The sequence below is a fragment of the Salminus brasiliensis genome, chromosome 23, assembly GCF_030463535.1.
Source record: "Salminus brasiliensis chromosome 23, fSalBra1.hap2, whole genome shotgun sequence".
NCBI lineage: Eukaryota > Metazoa > Chordata > Actinopteri > Characiformes > Bryconidae > Salminus > Salminus brasiliensis.
The window spans coordinates 4,906,789-4,922,521 of record NC_132900.1 but is presented as its reverse complement, the minus strand read 5'-3'; the positions used below and the strand labels follow the sequence as shown (position 1 = coordinate 4,922,521).

General features: G+C 43.2%; 1 protein-coding gene across 1 annotated transcript in view; it reads left to right on the top strand.

The window, feature by feature from the left end:
* Positions 1-15,733, top strand: part of LOC140545615 (uncharacterized) — a gene marked incomplete at its 5' end in the record, with an annotated part of 44,898 nt that overhangs the window by 3,949 nt on the left and 25,216 nt on the right. Inside the window, 10 exons of the mRNA XM_072668486.1 lie at positions 746-823; positions 912-923; positions 1,029-1,112; positions 1,892-1,945; positions 2,064-2,117; positions 2,266-2,319; positions 2,449-2,502; positions 4,208-4,255; positions 4,354-4,407; positions 6,322-6,375. Of these exons, the coding sequence (XP_072524587.1) occupies positions 746-823; positions 912-923; positions 1,029-1,112; positions 1,892-1,945; positions 2,064-2,117; positions 2,266-2,319; positions 2,449-2,502; positions 4,208-4,255; positions 4,354-4,407; positions 6,322-6,375 (546 nt within the window). The remainder of the gene's footprint in view (positions 1-745; positions 824-911; positions 924-1,028; positions 1,113-1,891; positions 1,946-2,063; positions 2,118-2,265; positions 2,320-2,448; positions 2,503-4,207; positions 4,256-4,353; positions 4,408-6,321; positions 6,376-15,733) is intronic.

Genomic DNA, 15,733 nt, shown 5'->3' with positions numbered 1-15,733 from the left:
TTGTGGACACCCTTTCTAATGAATGTATTCAGCTACTTTAAGTTGAACCCATTGCTGACACAGATCATCTCGTCCACTGCCAAAAGATTAAGACTCTCTGGAGCAGGTGAACACAAACCATTAGCACCATGGTGCCTAATGCCAGGTGGGCTAGAGGGGTATAAACCCCCCAGCATTGAGCTGTGGAGCAGTGGAAGAACTGTGTTTTCTGGAACGATGGATGGTGCTCTGTCCAATACTTTTGGGATGAAGCATTGTTAGTTGGGGAGCTGGAGATGAGAGGGGGGTGGTGATCATCCCTTATCCTGATGTCACTAATGCTTTTGGTGCTGAATGCAATCAACTCCTCCAAAATCTAGGAGAAAGTCTTCGACCATGAACAGTAGAGACAGTAGAGACAGAGAAGAAAAGAAGAAAAAATGAAAGAGCAGGTGTCCCAATACTTGTGGCCATGGTGTATTTTGCTGGGTTGTCCAGCTAATCATATTGGTCAACCACATGTGGTCAACCAGCATGAGTACACAGCCAATTTAACCAGCTGGCTTACCAGCATGGGGCATGTTTTTGCCTGGATGACCAGCTTTTCAACCACCTTGGCCATCACAGACCTGCTTAGACCATCTGAAACCCATTGCCAGCAAAAGCTGGTTTTGAGCTGGGTTTTCCAGCTGGGTCTTGTCTTATCTTAGGTTAGCATTCTGGCTAAACAGTCAACCAAGGCATGTTCTTCTGTGTCCTCGTTCAGATCATCCTCCAGAAGCTCCGGCTTTATTGTGACCCACTGCAAAGTGAGCGAGAAACAGCTTGTGAGATCTACTCTGTGGTAAGACCATGCTAACTGTTGACCCACGTCATCTGCCACCTACAATTTCCTTCACTTTCTAACTTTTGCTTATGTCTCTTTCGTGCAGGAGGATGAGAGGGTGAGTCTTCAGTCTGCCTAAGCATTTGAAAAGCCATTTTAGCCAGATTAGTGCTTGGTGTTTTGGCCATGTGTTTTCTGATTGTTGATTTTGTTAAATCACCAGTGTCCTGCAGATCGCTCTCTTGCTGTGGAGGGCTGCGAGTGCCCCAGTGGCAAACCTGGCCCACCTGGCCTTCCTGGATCTATGGTGAGACATTCATTAATGCCGAGGCAAAATTTGGGGGTTTAAAGTTTTTTTTGTGTACATTTTTTTTACACTCTTTTTTTAGCCTTTTGAAATAGATCAATGGTATCACAACCCTCTTGCACCATATAGGATCATTAATCAGTTATTAATCCTAATACATAAACTATTGTGCATTATTTGGTCATTGTAGAGTTTTTAAGGAGTCCCACAGGGTTCTATCTTAGGGCCTATGACACTGATGTAAATACTGACAGTAGTATAGCTGAATGAAGTGTAAACCTACTGCACATACAGGGTTAAAAGGTATGAAGTGAATAAGCTACAAAGCTAAAATATGGGCCCACATGGGTTTATGGGAAACTCCAGCTAAAATTAAAACTTTAATCATCGCTTCATCTCTTTTTATAACGTCTGCTCACATCCTACGAGATTTTTCTGTTTTAAGAGGTCCCCTAAATTCCCATTTTGATGATGTATGTTGGAAGTGGGAGGAGCTTTTGATTAATGTCAGCTGATTTAGAGTGAATTTTTATGGCCTTTTTTTTTTTATTAATTAATACAAAAGCAAGCCAGAGAGCTGTTACTGCTATGAAGCAGAATGCATGCTGGGTGTTGTTGTATAAAATGCTATGCTATGCTACATCGTACAGCATAACATGACAGATTTTTAGGCCAAAATGCCCATTAATGCGTATTATGTAGATTATGTGTAATGTAGTTCAGAGATCTGACCTAATTGATACTGTACCACCAATAACTCGTATCTCTGGTGAACACAGGGCTTCAGGGGAGAGAAGGGGCGAGAGGGGCCACCTGGCCCAGATGGAAAGCCTGTGAGTAAATCACATTAATGTATTGGTTATGAATGTGTAGTAGTGCAGTAAAGCTCCAAAGACCAATATAGCACCAGACACAATGTGAATCTGCATTACTTGGACTTTCATTGATAAGGGGAAGCCTGGAGAGAGGGGGGCACCTGGGGAGCCTGGAAGAAATGGAGAGAAAGTGAGTGATTTATCTGGTTTTATATTTTATTTCAGTAGTTAAACCTCCAAAAGATGCTAACATTGCAAATACATGGAAGCCAGTGAAAGACACTTAGCATTATGTAAACAAGATCCCCACCTTCCACCTCTTCCTCCCCTTTTTCCAGGGTGAGGCAGGTCAACCAGGACAAAAGGGAGAGAGAGGACTGGCTGGTGCCAAAGTAAGTCATATAATCATACCTTAAAGTTAGCATAAACTGCCCACCTCAGTCATTTTTAGAAGCAGGTCCACATTTTAATGATTGCAGATCTCTTCAGGCTTAGCATAGTGACATGCCCTATCTTTACAGGGGGATATCGGAGTTCAAGGACCACCAGGATTACCCGGCCCCCCAGGACCAACAGTAAGGCTAATGTTACAGAGATGATTGTACTAATAATCAAACTTAGACAGTAATCCATTTACCCCAAATTAGCCTGGTTGGCTGCTGTTTGCTTCTCTAGATTCTAAAGGAGCTATGAGGCCTGCATACTGTTATATCTTGTCCTGTCTTGTCTTGACCTTGACAGTATTTTGTCCTTTGACTTGCTTTGATCTTAGGTATTGATCTTGGACTTGGTCACTGGTCTCAGTCAAGACCAACTACAATTAAAAATGATATTTATTAGGCCTCTGAGTGGTCCAGCGGCCTAAGCTGCTGCCACTAGGACCCAGGAATCACTGCTGGTTTGCCATAAGCAGCCAGAGCCCAAGAGAGCACAATTGGCCTTGCTCTCTCCGGGTGGGTCAATGGCTCTCTCTGCCCCCACATCACTTTAGTGTGATGCTGGCCGGCATGGGTGTCTGCAGGCTGACAGATCAGAACAGGTTGCCTGGCTCTTTCCATTTTGCGACTTGGTTGTCCGGTGACGTTGCATTGGTGGCAGTTTGAAAAGCAGGGTGGCTGGTTGAGCATGTGTCAGAGGAGGCATGTGTCAGCCCTCTAAACGAAACCACCGCACCCGTTAAGGTTTGATCTAGCCAAATGCATTGGACAACAGACACATTTTTTCCTTGTATGTAGAAAATGCCATGTTTTCTTATTTATATTTGATGAAGTTATTATCATGTGTACAGTCTTGTTTTGTGCGTCAGGTTTCACAAGTGTAATGTATGTAATGTTGAATGTAACACAGTTAGGTCATTAATTACTTAACTATAAAATGTCCTTTATGACAGCATCACAATTTATGTATTGTTACATTTTTAATGTTGTAAACAGTTGTCCAGCTAGCTCAGTTGGTAGAGCATGAGACTCATGCTGGGCATCAAGTGTAGTGTATGCTGAGGATTGTGTATGGTGTCCACACCGCCTTTTGTGTTTGCCAGCATCTAGCCTGAGGTAGCTATTGGATTCCAGCCTAAACATATTAGCTGAGGATATTTAACACTTTTGTAAGTCGCTCTGGATAGGAGTGCCTTAAATGTAAATGTTCTCATAAGTGAATCTTCAGGGCAAGGGCTCATTTTTAAATGGCTCGACAAAGCTTCCACTGATTATATTATCGATATCAAAATGTATAAAAAGTTGTGTACCATCACTTTATTCAATTCTTAGCAAACACCTCATAACGAATAGCGGTAGCATGCAAGTCCAAGTTACTTTTAGTAATCCATTTAATATCATCCCAGACAGAGGTCACAGAGTCCAGAAGAACAGAGATATCTAGAAACACAAACCAAAACAAAGATAACAAAACACAGAGACCGCAACAAGGAACCCAAACTGCAGCACAGAACAGTGACCATACATCTACACTGACGATGCTAGACAAGGAGCAGCGCAAATACAAGGGCAATAAGAGAGGATAGGCCTACAAAGGAGACACAGGTGGGAACACTAATGAGTAGGCGGGGCCAGGGTGAAGACAAGCGCACAAAACAGAGCCATGTGCTGAAGATCACATGGGGAAACCCAAACAAAACACAGACAGGGATCAGGAAGAGAAACCGCAAGAGCAAGACAGAGACACCGGTTGCACGCCAGTAGTTGAGCTGAGGATTAGAGCCTAATGTATGCTTCTCACTGACAACTTCACCAGTAATCAGTGCCTTTGCTCCTTCTTTAGGGCCCTGGATTATCTAGACTTTATGATTTCGGAGTAGAAGGAAGCAAGGTAAAGATGACAAATCATGCCTAGAACCTGCAGACAATTGCTCAAACACTACACCACCTTCACTGATCCTCACTAATCTGGATGTGTGCATTTCATAGGGAATTCCAGGACAACCAGGGGAAACAGGCCCTCCAGGAACACCTGGACCAATGGTGAGGCAATCATGAAGCATTGAGTTTCTTCAAGTATACTTCACATGTAGTTTGTTGCATGTTAATGAGTGGGGAATGGGGAGTGTTGATTTTCATGTATCATGGACTAGAAGGAAAAGACAAAGCCTATGAAACAATCTGTGTGCATTTTCCCAAGTTTCCATGTGTTTCTAATTTCCTGGTAGTTTTCTTCACATTTTTTCCTCTGAGGCAAATTAAATCAATGAATGAACCCACATTAGTAATGTAGGGTTTTATATTTCCCTCCAGCATCTCTCAGTTTTGCCCAAAACGACATAATTTTGGTGAGACTAGGCGCTCATAACCAAGCCATTTTCCAGGCACTGCTTTCCAGAATGGCAGGACTTGAGCATTCCCATACAGCGCAGTAACCCTTTCTCACAGTTGCAGTTTTGTAGGGTCCCTCTGTTAAACAAGTAAGGAAACCTTAAGGAAAAAGTGTTTTAGCTTGTTTAAATGCCATTTTCATCATGGTATTCATGTACGATCTGTCCACAGTCTGTCCATTTTTATCTCAGTACCGCCATCGTGCTCTTCAGATGTTCCTCATTGCTCCCTAGAAGCTCAAAGAAGGTTATGTTCACACATTAGGTCAAAGTGATCCAACACTTGAATCCTCAATTCTGATTTGGGTCGCTTTCCTATGTGGTACTGAAACCTGATACATGTCCTGGAATTTGTGCGACTTTTACATCAAATGGAAAATGGATGATGGACAGCAGTGAGGGAGGTTTTCAGTGGTGGGATAGTCAGGTAACAGACCTCATAAATATTTGAGGTAAGGTCTCAGTTTCAGCTAGATTAGAAGGTATTGTTTTAATTGCAGAGTTTAAAAATATAGGAGGTGCCAAGTCTGCAAGACCAGAAAATTCTGGAAATAAAAAGTCCAATAGTAATTATTTATATAACGTGAGAAAACTCGAACGCATTCTCTGTTATAAGCCCAGCTGTCAGCTGTGAGCCAGAGCGCTTTTGTGATGCTGGAGGAGATGAAACGGAAACTATATGTGAAGCATTGTTTTTTTTTGTGCATGTACGTCCGTTTAGGAGCGTGAACTGTTCAGACTAATCACATTAAAAAGAACAACCTAAAAAAACATCGGAAACTGGAGAATCGGATTTGGGCCGCTTTACCCGCAGTCTGAACGTAGGCTAACGTGTTCAGAGTGCCGGCAAATCGGATTTGTTTCTGTAACCAGACCTGGTGAGATGGCCGTCCGCACTGTTATTTAGAAGTGATCAGGATTTGTGTGTCCGAACATCACAAGCATATCTGCGTGGGTTGCTGTGGTAATGGCATAGGCGTCAGTAATTACACCTGTGGCGCTCTTGTTGGACCCCTGCACTTCCATCACTCGGTATTTGATGTGGCTGTTGCTTGTCGCGCTGCCGGTGCCGCAAAACAACAGGCTGAAATAAGATTTGAGCGGCCAGAGCGGTCAGACTGAGACACTAATGTACAAACCTGATCGATGGTATCGATCACATTTCAAACTACTTCCAAATGTGAGTTGGATTCAATGAATATTTAATGTGGCTTTTTGCTGTTCAGACTCCTAAAAATCAATCTGGATACAATCTAGATATGCCAAAATCGGATTAAGCTGGCAGCCTGAACATAGCCTTAGAGTCACAAAACCTAATTTGCTGGCATTTCTATCCTCTAGCTAGGCCTTTTAGACACAATGCTGCCAGACTAAGGGGGTTGCCCTAGTTGGGAGGTCAAATACATATTTTTATATGATTAATTATTGATTATTTATTGGATTATTTATTGAATTAAGACAGAAATATTTTCTTGACAAAAAAAACAATGAAAACCTCCATGAAATCCCACCATATATAAATGCAATAGCATTTCACAAGATGTTTACAATGCTGTTTTTTATCTAGGGAGAGCCTGGAATGCCTGGAAAAGACGGACTCCACGGGCCTGCTGGACCAAAGGTATGATCATACCTATACTTACAAACCGCAAATGACCTTTTTTCTCACTTCTCATAGCAATTACTATTCCACACCTATCCCTGCTGCTTTGGAGGGCCGTGCCATGAAACCATGCCAAGTGGGTTGATATAGTATTAGAACAGAGAAGCGTCGGTGGACGGCTCATTAGACGCGCTGACTCAAAGCTAGTAGAAGTCCTGGTAGTTCATATGGGAAAGTCTATGCAGTCTATTCTAAGCACTGGGAGGCATATTTGTGGTTGGACTTGCATATTTTTTCATCCTCCTCTTAGACGCGTTTCGCTGTTTGCCAACAGGAGGCAGACATCTCCCCTCAACCAGCTAAATAAAGCAGCTGTGACGCCTAGAGTATGATGGGTAGATGACACAGGCTTGAGTTTCAAGGCTAGTTCAATGTACTTTGGAATGTAAGGCTGGGGACTGTTTAGAGTCAAAACATTGACAGAAGGCATTTGGCCATTTCTTGAGGTCTAGCAAAGGCATGTCTGTCTAGGGAAAAGCGATTTTACAGTTACGTATATGAGTGAAAATAACAGCGCAGGAAGCAGTAAGCTTTATATATATATAAATATATATATATAAAGGTCCAAATGTTTGTGGACACCCTTAAGGTGCACTCATTTCTGACACGGATGTGCACCCTAGTCTAGTTCCTGTGGAGAAGTACTGCCAATTGAATAGGACTCTCTGGAGCAGATAAACATGAGCCTATTGGCACCATGCTGCCTAATGCCAGGCGTGGGCTGGTAGAGGGGTATAAAGCCCCCCCGCAGTGATCTGTGGAGCAGAGGAACTACTGTGGTGCTCCATCCAGTCCTTTCAGGATGAGTTGGGGAGTTGAAGATGATGAGGTGAGGTGGTGATCATCCAACATCCTGACTTTGCTAACGCCCTTTTCGCTGAATGCAATCAAATACTTACAACAATGCTCCTCCAAATGCTAGTAGAACGCTTCTTCCCTGGACAATAGAGACAGTTACTCCAAGACAAGCAGAATTAACTCTTTTTAATACCTTTGATTTCAAAAGAGACAATGCATTAGTAGGTGTCCCAATACTTTTGTCCATCTAGTGTATGTGTGTATATATATTACTCAGAATGGTTATTATAAGTATGCATTTTATGAAGAAACAAATCAAACATGATATCATAACTGGCTGATATCCAATCCGCTCCTTCTTACAGGCGCCCGAGCTCTTTCTATGATCCCCTCAGTTCTTCTATGTTCTAGAGTTGCTGGTGATGCTCTCACTGTACTCAGAAACCTATAGCGTGTTGGATTTACAGCGATAATTCTCATGTACTGCCATGTGAACCCTTTAGATATTTTGGGTGGTATAGTTAAATGGAAATTCACACACTGTGCATCAACTGAGCAGAACTAGCTGGACTTGGAACCATGTGAGTTGAGGAGGAGCACATTTACAGTGTGTTTCTTTAACTGTGGCTTTTCCAGTTTCACTAGGAGCCGGAAAAGTGGCGTCTTTCACCCAAATCTATTTTCGGCCCTCTGCATGTGTCCCAGCATCTGTGTCGGCTACTGCTCGGGGCAGAGACTCTCCCTCACTCCCTGCCACCCTGCCTAAATTAGTGGCATCCTGCCCCATTAAGCTGTGCACACTTAGCAGCAAGGGGATTAGATAAAACCTCTTGGCAGAGTTCAGCGTTTCTGATAATTGTCTACAGGTCTGGTTGAAAGACGTGACATTTGGAGACACTTTTGGGGACACTCGAGACTTTCCTAAACATTTACCTTGAGCAAGCATGCTAATATGGCCACAAACGAATGGAACGGAAGCTAGCATCCGCACATTGGCGTGCCAGCAATTCTAATTGTTGGTATACTACATGACCAAATGTTTGTGGACACCGCTTCTAATCAATGCATTCAGCCACTTTACGTTGCAGCCACAAAGCTAGGAGTCTAGTCCCTGTAGAGAAGTACTGCCAATAGAATAGGACTCTCTGGAGCAGATAAATATGAACCTATTGGCACCATGCTGCTTAATGCCAGGGGTATAAAGCCCCCCAGCATTGAGCTGTGGAGCAGAGGAACTGTGTTCTCTGGAGTGATGGATGGTGCTCTATCCAATACCTTTGGGATGAGTTGGGGATGCAATCAAGTCCTCACAGCAATGCCCCTCCAAAATCTAATAGAAAGCCTTCTTCCCTGGACAGCAGAGACAGTTACTCCAACAAAAGCAGGGTAGTCTCTTTTTAATACTCTTGATTTCAGAAGAAACAATAAAGGGAAGCTGGTGTCCCAATACTTTTGTCTATTGAAAACCTCCACAAGATAACATAATAGATCAGTTCCCATCCTGAAAACATATTTTCAGCTTAATTATACTTTAGGACACACATTTTAAGTCCGCCTAACTGGAAATGTTATTCAAACATATACTTTTCTTATGATTTCAGACATTCATCTAAATGACTGGGTAATTTTACGTGAGTTCAGATTCACATCATTGTTTCCCTTACTTCAAATGTCGTCAAGCAGCCAAAACTTTTCTTGAGTGTCTCGAGTTTGTTTCTTTAGTTTTCCACTAGAGGTACGAGGCTAATGTAGCAAACAAGTAATCGACTCTAACCATCCATAAACCATCACCAGCTCGCCTGAGACATCAAAGAAAGCTAATGTGGGTTCTGACGCTGCATGAGACACTGTAGGCCACTGTTCCCTATGTAAATACATACAACTCTGTTGCGCTAGCATAGCTAAAAACAGAAGTAGCAACTAGCCTGAAGCCTGAATTATGCCTGTTCTTTTATTTTACACTTTTTTACTTTTTAAATAACAGCTCCTGTGGTTTGAGGCAAGTCAGTGTTGATTTAGGGCTGCAATTTAAAGCATGCTAATTTGTAGAGCTTAAGCGTCCATTACTAGTTAGCTAACCACACAGTCCCTGAACAACGGCCGTCCCCCATATCGGGCACCTCCGCGTCTCGTTTCCGCCCTAGATGTCCAAGATTACAATGATGTTAGCGATGTTTAAATATTGTGTTCAGATGGTTTTTTTTGCAAGATTTAAATGCCTCTGTAAGGCGAGAGCTTATAATATGAGCGGAAATGCGCAATACAGCGGAATTAGTGGCCAATATCAGAGACGGCCGTTGTTAGGGGACTAACCGGCTAGCTAACTTTTAGGCTAGGCTTTGCGACTTTCTTTTTATCGCTTTATTAATAGCAAAGTAATTCTTTTTTATTATTATTTTCTAAATAAATAAATGCATATATAAATAAATATATAAATAAAAATCCTAAGTATGCATTTTGTAAGTATGCACTGCCCAGGCTATCGATAACAGGGTTGTGGGTTCGATTCCTGGGCTTGGCAAGCTGCCACTGTTGGGCCCTTGAGCAAGGCCCTTTGTCCTCTTTGCTCCCCGGGCGCTGGAGTTGGCTGCTCACCGCTCTGGGTGTGTGTGTACTCACTGCCCCTAGTTCACTAGTGTGTGTGTGTGTGTGTGTTCACTACTATGGATGGGATAAATGTGGAGGACACATTTTGCTGTACAGTGACAAATATATGCACCTTTACCTTTTAAGAAGGAACATGATAAAAAAACAAAACAATCAAACAGTTAAAATTAATAAATTGAGATGATGCTCCTTTTACAGGTGCTACTTTATTTATAAATAATTAAATATATTAATAAATATATAAATACAAATCATTTTATTTTTTATTTTAGAGTCTTACCGGATAGTATTGTTGTACTCACGTTGTGCAGTGAGCTAACTAAAGAGATGGTTAGCTAGCTTTTAGCCTAGCACCTGCTGACTTTACCGGCTTCCTCTCAGTTACTGTTTTGTTTTGTTTTTTTTAACATTTTTAGCCCCGAGTTTAGCAAGGAGTGCTTTTTGGACCAAAGTATTGGGACACCTGCTCATTCATTGTTGATTTCGAAATCAAGGGTATTAAACAAAAAAGAGTTTTTCCTGCTTCTGTTGGAGTAACTGTCCACCATAGATGAAAGGCTTTCTACATAAGTTTGGAGAATTGCTGTGAGGATTTGATTGCATTTAGCGACAAGAGCATTGGTGAGGTCAGGATGTGGGATGATCACTACCACCCCAACTCACCCCAAAAGTACTGGATGGAGCATCAGCATCATTCCAGAGAACACAGTCGTTCCACTGCTCCACAGCTCAATGCTAGGGGGCTTGTTACCCCTCTAGCCCACGCCTGGCATTAGGCAGCATGGTGCCCATAGGTTCATGTTTATCGATAGTCCTAGATAGTCCTATTCTATTGGCAGTACTTCTCTACATGGACTAGACAAGCTGTGTGTGTATGTGCATCTGCACATCAGCACCCGACTGGAGACTGATTAGATGGATAATACTTATTTATGTCCACATCAGTCTCATTGGAGCTTTCTCCACCCTCTTCCAGCCCCCTCCCATTTTGGCCTCCACCCCCCAGATCAGAAAGCCTAGGTCTGTCCCCCTGGCTTCCCATTCCCAGAATGCCGGCTGCAGTGGGTGATTAGCTAACCAAGGCGTGGTTTGATGTGGCCCGGTGGATAAAAGCCTGGTCGGGGTGGGTTTGCCACGGCCCAGCCGGCCCAGCCGTCCTGCTGGAAAAGCTCTGTAATCACAGGGTTTGGGAGCATGTGCTCCGCAGCTATAAAACCAACCACCCTGCTGGTCCCGTGCCAATACAGTACTGTACCCATCAACATGTTAAAGGAGCACTCCAGCTTCTTCTTAACCCAATCTGTGTTTGCTGTGCGGGGAGCGTACGGCGGATTACTACAGCCAATAATTTCGACACATTTCCCTGTACTTAGCAAAGGAACAGAAGGCCCATTGAGTCGCAGCTCACCTAAAACAGAGGCCGGTGGGCAGCTGCTGAGGCAACTGCCCACTGGCTTCTATTTTAAGTCTGCTTCTTTTCTTAGTACACTCGCTTTTCTTAGTTGAAAGTGTTGCTCCTGGTAATCAGCCCTACAGCAATCAGCCCTACAGTGCAGAATAAGACCTATAGAAATGAGGTTGAAGGACGTCTAAATAGGAGCCTGTGCTCGCATACAGCACAAAATGCAGTGGACTTCCTTCCCTGCTTAAAAAAAGCCCCCTGAAAATAGTTGTAAGAGTAAAGCTAAGGTGTAGTCTCATAAAAGCAGTGTAATTGGTGCTCTGGCAGAGTCCACTCGTGGCAATGATTTCAGAGGGAAGGGTATAGGCTGCAATTATTCTTGTTGTGCTTTAAGAATACTATATGCTTTGTGTGAGGTCTGTGCATATCAAAGGCTTAAGGCCATGATACGCTTGCAGCTTTTTGCAGCAATGAGAGGGTGTAGGGTAACGTTGTCTGTCGCGGTGATGAGCGTGGCCAGTGAGGGATACACTGAGATAAGAGGTTCATCATTACAAAGTGGCGGTTCCTGGTGGTGGTAGAACTGGAAACAACCCTGTTATCGAGTTTGGAATCACTGTTTTCTTTTATTGCAGAGAAATGTATGAAATTAGTAAACACTCTAAGCACAAAGGGCTCAATGTAGTGCTGATGAGGCGGGTCTTCGACTCTGTCGTACCTCTTTTGGTACCATTTTAATAAGGTATATTGTGTACAAGAGGGCTACCTGATGGAAGAGTGAGTGTAATGTGCTGAAATATAAATGGAGAGTAGATCAGATATCCCAGATAACATGTCCATGTGGGGCCTGAAGGTTTTTCCATGGGTTCTATGATGGCCCCAAATATGGATGCCCAATAGGGTCAAGGTCATATACAATCATTGTCTTTACTAAAGACCCCTTTTAAGACTCTAGATCTCATATGATTGGACATTTGTAATACAGTATATTGCTGATCATTATGTAATATGTAATCATTTCTTAGTACACTCACCTTTCCTAGTTGAAAGTGTTGCTCCTGGTAATTAGCCCTACAGCAATCAGCCCTACAGTGCAGAATAAGACCTATGAGGTTGAAGGACTTCTAAATATATATATATATATAAGCATCATTATGTAATCATGTGCAAAACTGTCTGAAATATGCTTGAAGAACCCCTTGTATGTTACAGTAGCCATAATGCAAGCTCAATGAGTGATTCCACAGAAGAACCATTTTTGGTTCCCTAAAGAACCAGGCATCACTCAAAGAACCCTTAGTAGCTCCTTTAATTTATAGGTGTACAGTACTGTATATAAGGCTGCCCCATGCATATATGCTTTGCCCCAAACTCTGCGAGTAGTGAGGAATGTAAATGTGTAATTTCTGGATCCGGCCCACAGGTCAGGTTTGTAATTTTGTAGTTTTTATTAGGTATGTGTGTGTGTGTGTGTGTGTGTGTGTATGTATATATATGTGTGTATTTACCCTTAATGTGTTTCTATGACACATTGCATGCACATGTAGTCAGAAATACCCGGGCTATTTTGGAATATACATGATAAGTGACCGCAGGCCGCCGAAGGAGGGTCCTTCCCCAAGGTTCCAGCGTAAATGTGACTTGTAATTTGGCCTTCGGGGAGAGAGAGCGAACATGTAGAATCCCTCTCGCTCTCTAGATATCTCCCTCTTTTGGGCGTAGCATACTTTCAGTCTTAATAACAGGCTGCCTCAAAGTTCGTACTCGCTTTCCAATTAGAACGTGTGTGAGCTCACCATGTGCGCGACATTTTTCTTTCATTTACAGTATGTAAAAATGCAGCCTAAGTGGCAACTTCCCAGATTTAGCCCAGCTCTCCCTTTTAACCACTGCTCTGACCATGTTTAGGTTTTTTATAGCTTAGTCAGATCCATGTCTACCAGCTTCCAGATGGCCCTGGAGGTGGCTCAAAGGTGACATACTGACCAAACGAGGAAAATATGCTGTATGGACAAAAGTATTGGGACACCTGCTTATTCAGGTATTAAAAAGAGTTTATCCTGCTTTGGTTGGAGTAACTGTCTTTACTGTCCAGGGAAGAAGATTTTCTACTAGATTTTAGAGTAGCAAAAAAAGTGGTAGTGAGGTCAGGATGTCGGATGATCACTGTCACACCTCGTCCCTAAATCCCCAGCTCATCCCAAAAATATTGGATAGAGCACTATCCATCATTCCAGAGAACACAGTTCCTCCACTGCTCCACAGCTCAATGCTGGGGGGGCTTTATACCCCTCTAGCCCATGGTGCCAATAGGTTGGTGCTCCATCCAATACTTTTGGAATGATGGCACTGTCACTGAATGCAATCAAACCCTTACAGCAATGCTCATCCCAAAATCTAGCAGAAAGCCGTCTTCCATGGACAGCAGAGGCAGTTACTCCAACAAAAGCAGGAGAAACTCTTTTTTAATACCCTTGATTTCGGAAAAGAAACAATTAATGCACAGGTGTCCCAATACTTTTGCCCAAAGACTATTACTGGACAATGTGACATGATTGTCCAAATGTGCTATAAGGTTCTTCTAGGAACCCTTTTTCTTAGAGAAGATAAAAACTCACAATCACAGCTGGCTGAGGTCTCACCCTGTCCTGTGGTCAGACCTCTCGGGCCACAATCAGCACTTGCCTTCCTCAATATTTACAACCATTACCGCCTGGCCGCCACTTTAAGAGTCGCTACCACCTTCTTATTTCCCAAATGACAGGGTCCCTCGCTCGCGCGCTTGTCAGTAGTGGCAGCCAGGTTTGGCACTTTAAACAGCACGCAAGCCTGTGGCAGACCTTCTGCCATGCTTTATCACTAGACTGACACATGTTGTATGTGGTGTGTGTGTGTATGTGTGTGTGTGTGTGTGTGTGTGGTTGCTGACAGAGTACTAGATGCAGCTTTTGGTGGTAGATCTTCATCTTAACAAGCTTATTTCATTAAGATGACGACGCACACTGACACATTTGGACATACTACTCTGTATGTCCAAATGTTTGTGGACACCTCTTCTAATGAATGCATTCAGCTACTTTAAGCTGCACCCATTGCTGACGCAGATGTGCAAATCCACACACACACACACACAGCTTGCCTAGTTCCTGTAGAGAATCACTGCCAATAGAATAGGACTCTCTGGAGCAGATGAACATGATTGGCACCATGCTGCCTAATACTAGACGTGGGCTAGAGGGGTATGTATAAAGCCCCCCTGCATTGAGCTGTGGAGCAGTTGAACTACTGTGTTCTCTGGAATTGTGAATGGTGCTCCATCCAGTACTTTAGGGTGGAGTTGGGGAGTTGGGGGCGAGGTGGGGTGGTGATCATCTATCCAACATCCTGGCCTTACTAACGCTCTTGTCGCTGGATGCAATCAAGTCCTCACAGAAATGCCCCTCCAAAATCTAGTAGAAAGTCTTGTCCTTGGATAGTGGAGACGATTACTTCACCAAAAGCAGGAGAAACTCTTTTTAATGCCCTTGATTGGGGGGGGGGGGACTTTAATGAGCAGGTGTCCCAATACTTTTGTCCTTTTAGTGTAGTTTGAGATCATTTCCACATAATGAGAAATTGTGCATGTATGGTGTAAATCCAAAAACTTCTGCTTTTAGGGCATCGTCAGAAGTTCATCATGTATAAAAAAAAATAAAAAATTAATTACAAAATACAACCAAAATTCTCCAGAATTCTACTGGCTTGTGGGAAACATCACTTCTGCATTTTATTGGTGTGGGAATGAGCTTATCCTGCCATATAAGGGTGAAAACACTTCTATGCTTGTATGTGAGTGTACGCCTCGAAGGCCAAACGCAACATGGCACTGGATGCTCCTCTCTTTGAAAGCCTATAGGAATATTAAACTTATAAAAAAGTAATATGCTAACATGGCTGATAGTGCGTTAGTGTGGCTCAACAGATGACACCACAACCTGCCCGTGAGCTACCACACCATGTGGCAGACTGGGGTTCGATTCCCGGTCTGGGTGATTGTGCTGTGCTACACCAATAAGAGTCCTTGGGCTAGACTCCTAACACTACATTAGCCCAGCTCTGTTATACCAGTGACCTGTAGGTCGGTTCTGGATATTAGGCAAATAGTGAGGCTAGTAATCACGTATTAGCATCGGGTTGTTTGTGTAAAGCTAATTGGTGACTATTCCCTTTCATGCAACTTTAGCCTTTGTGACTTAGCAATTGCCAAATATTGGAAAATGCCTTCCTATAAGCCGTGCCCATTTGCTTTCGTGTGGCCAGCCATCTAAGCATTGGGCCTATCAACATTTCAATCCTCTACGATTCCGAAGCCATCCGAGGTGCTAGCCAGTGCAGGTGTCTTCTAGCTTAACAGAAAGCTAGCGCTCTACTCCAAGTGCATTCAGACATGCTGTGTTGGATGTTCTGAAAATAGCGCTTGGCTATTTGCTTGGAAGTACATGCTGTCCCCTCCCAGTGCTAGCCGGGAGT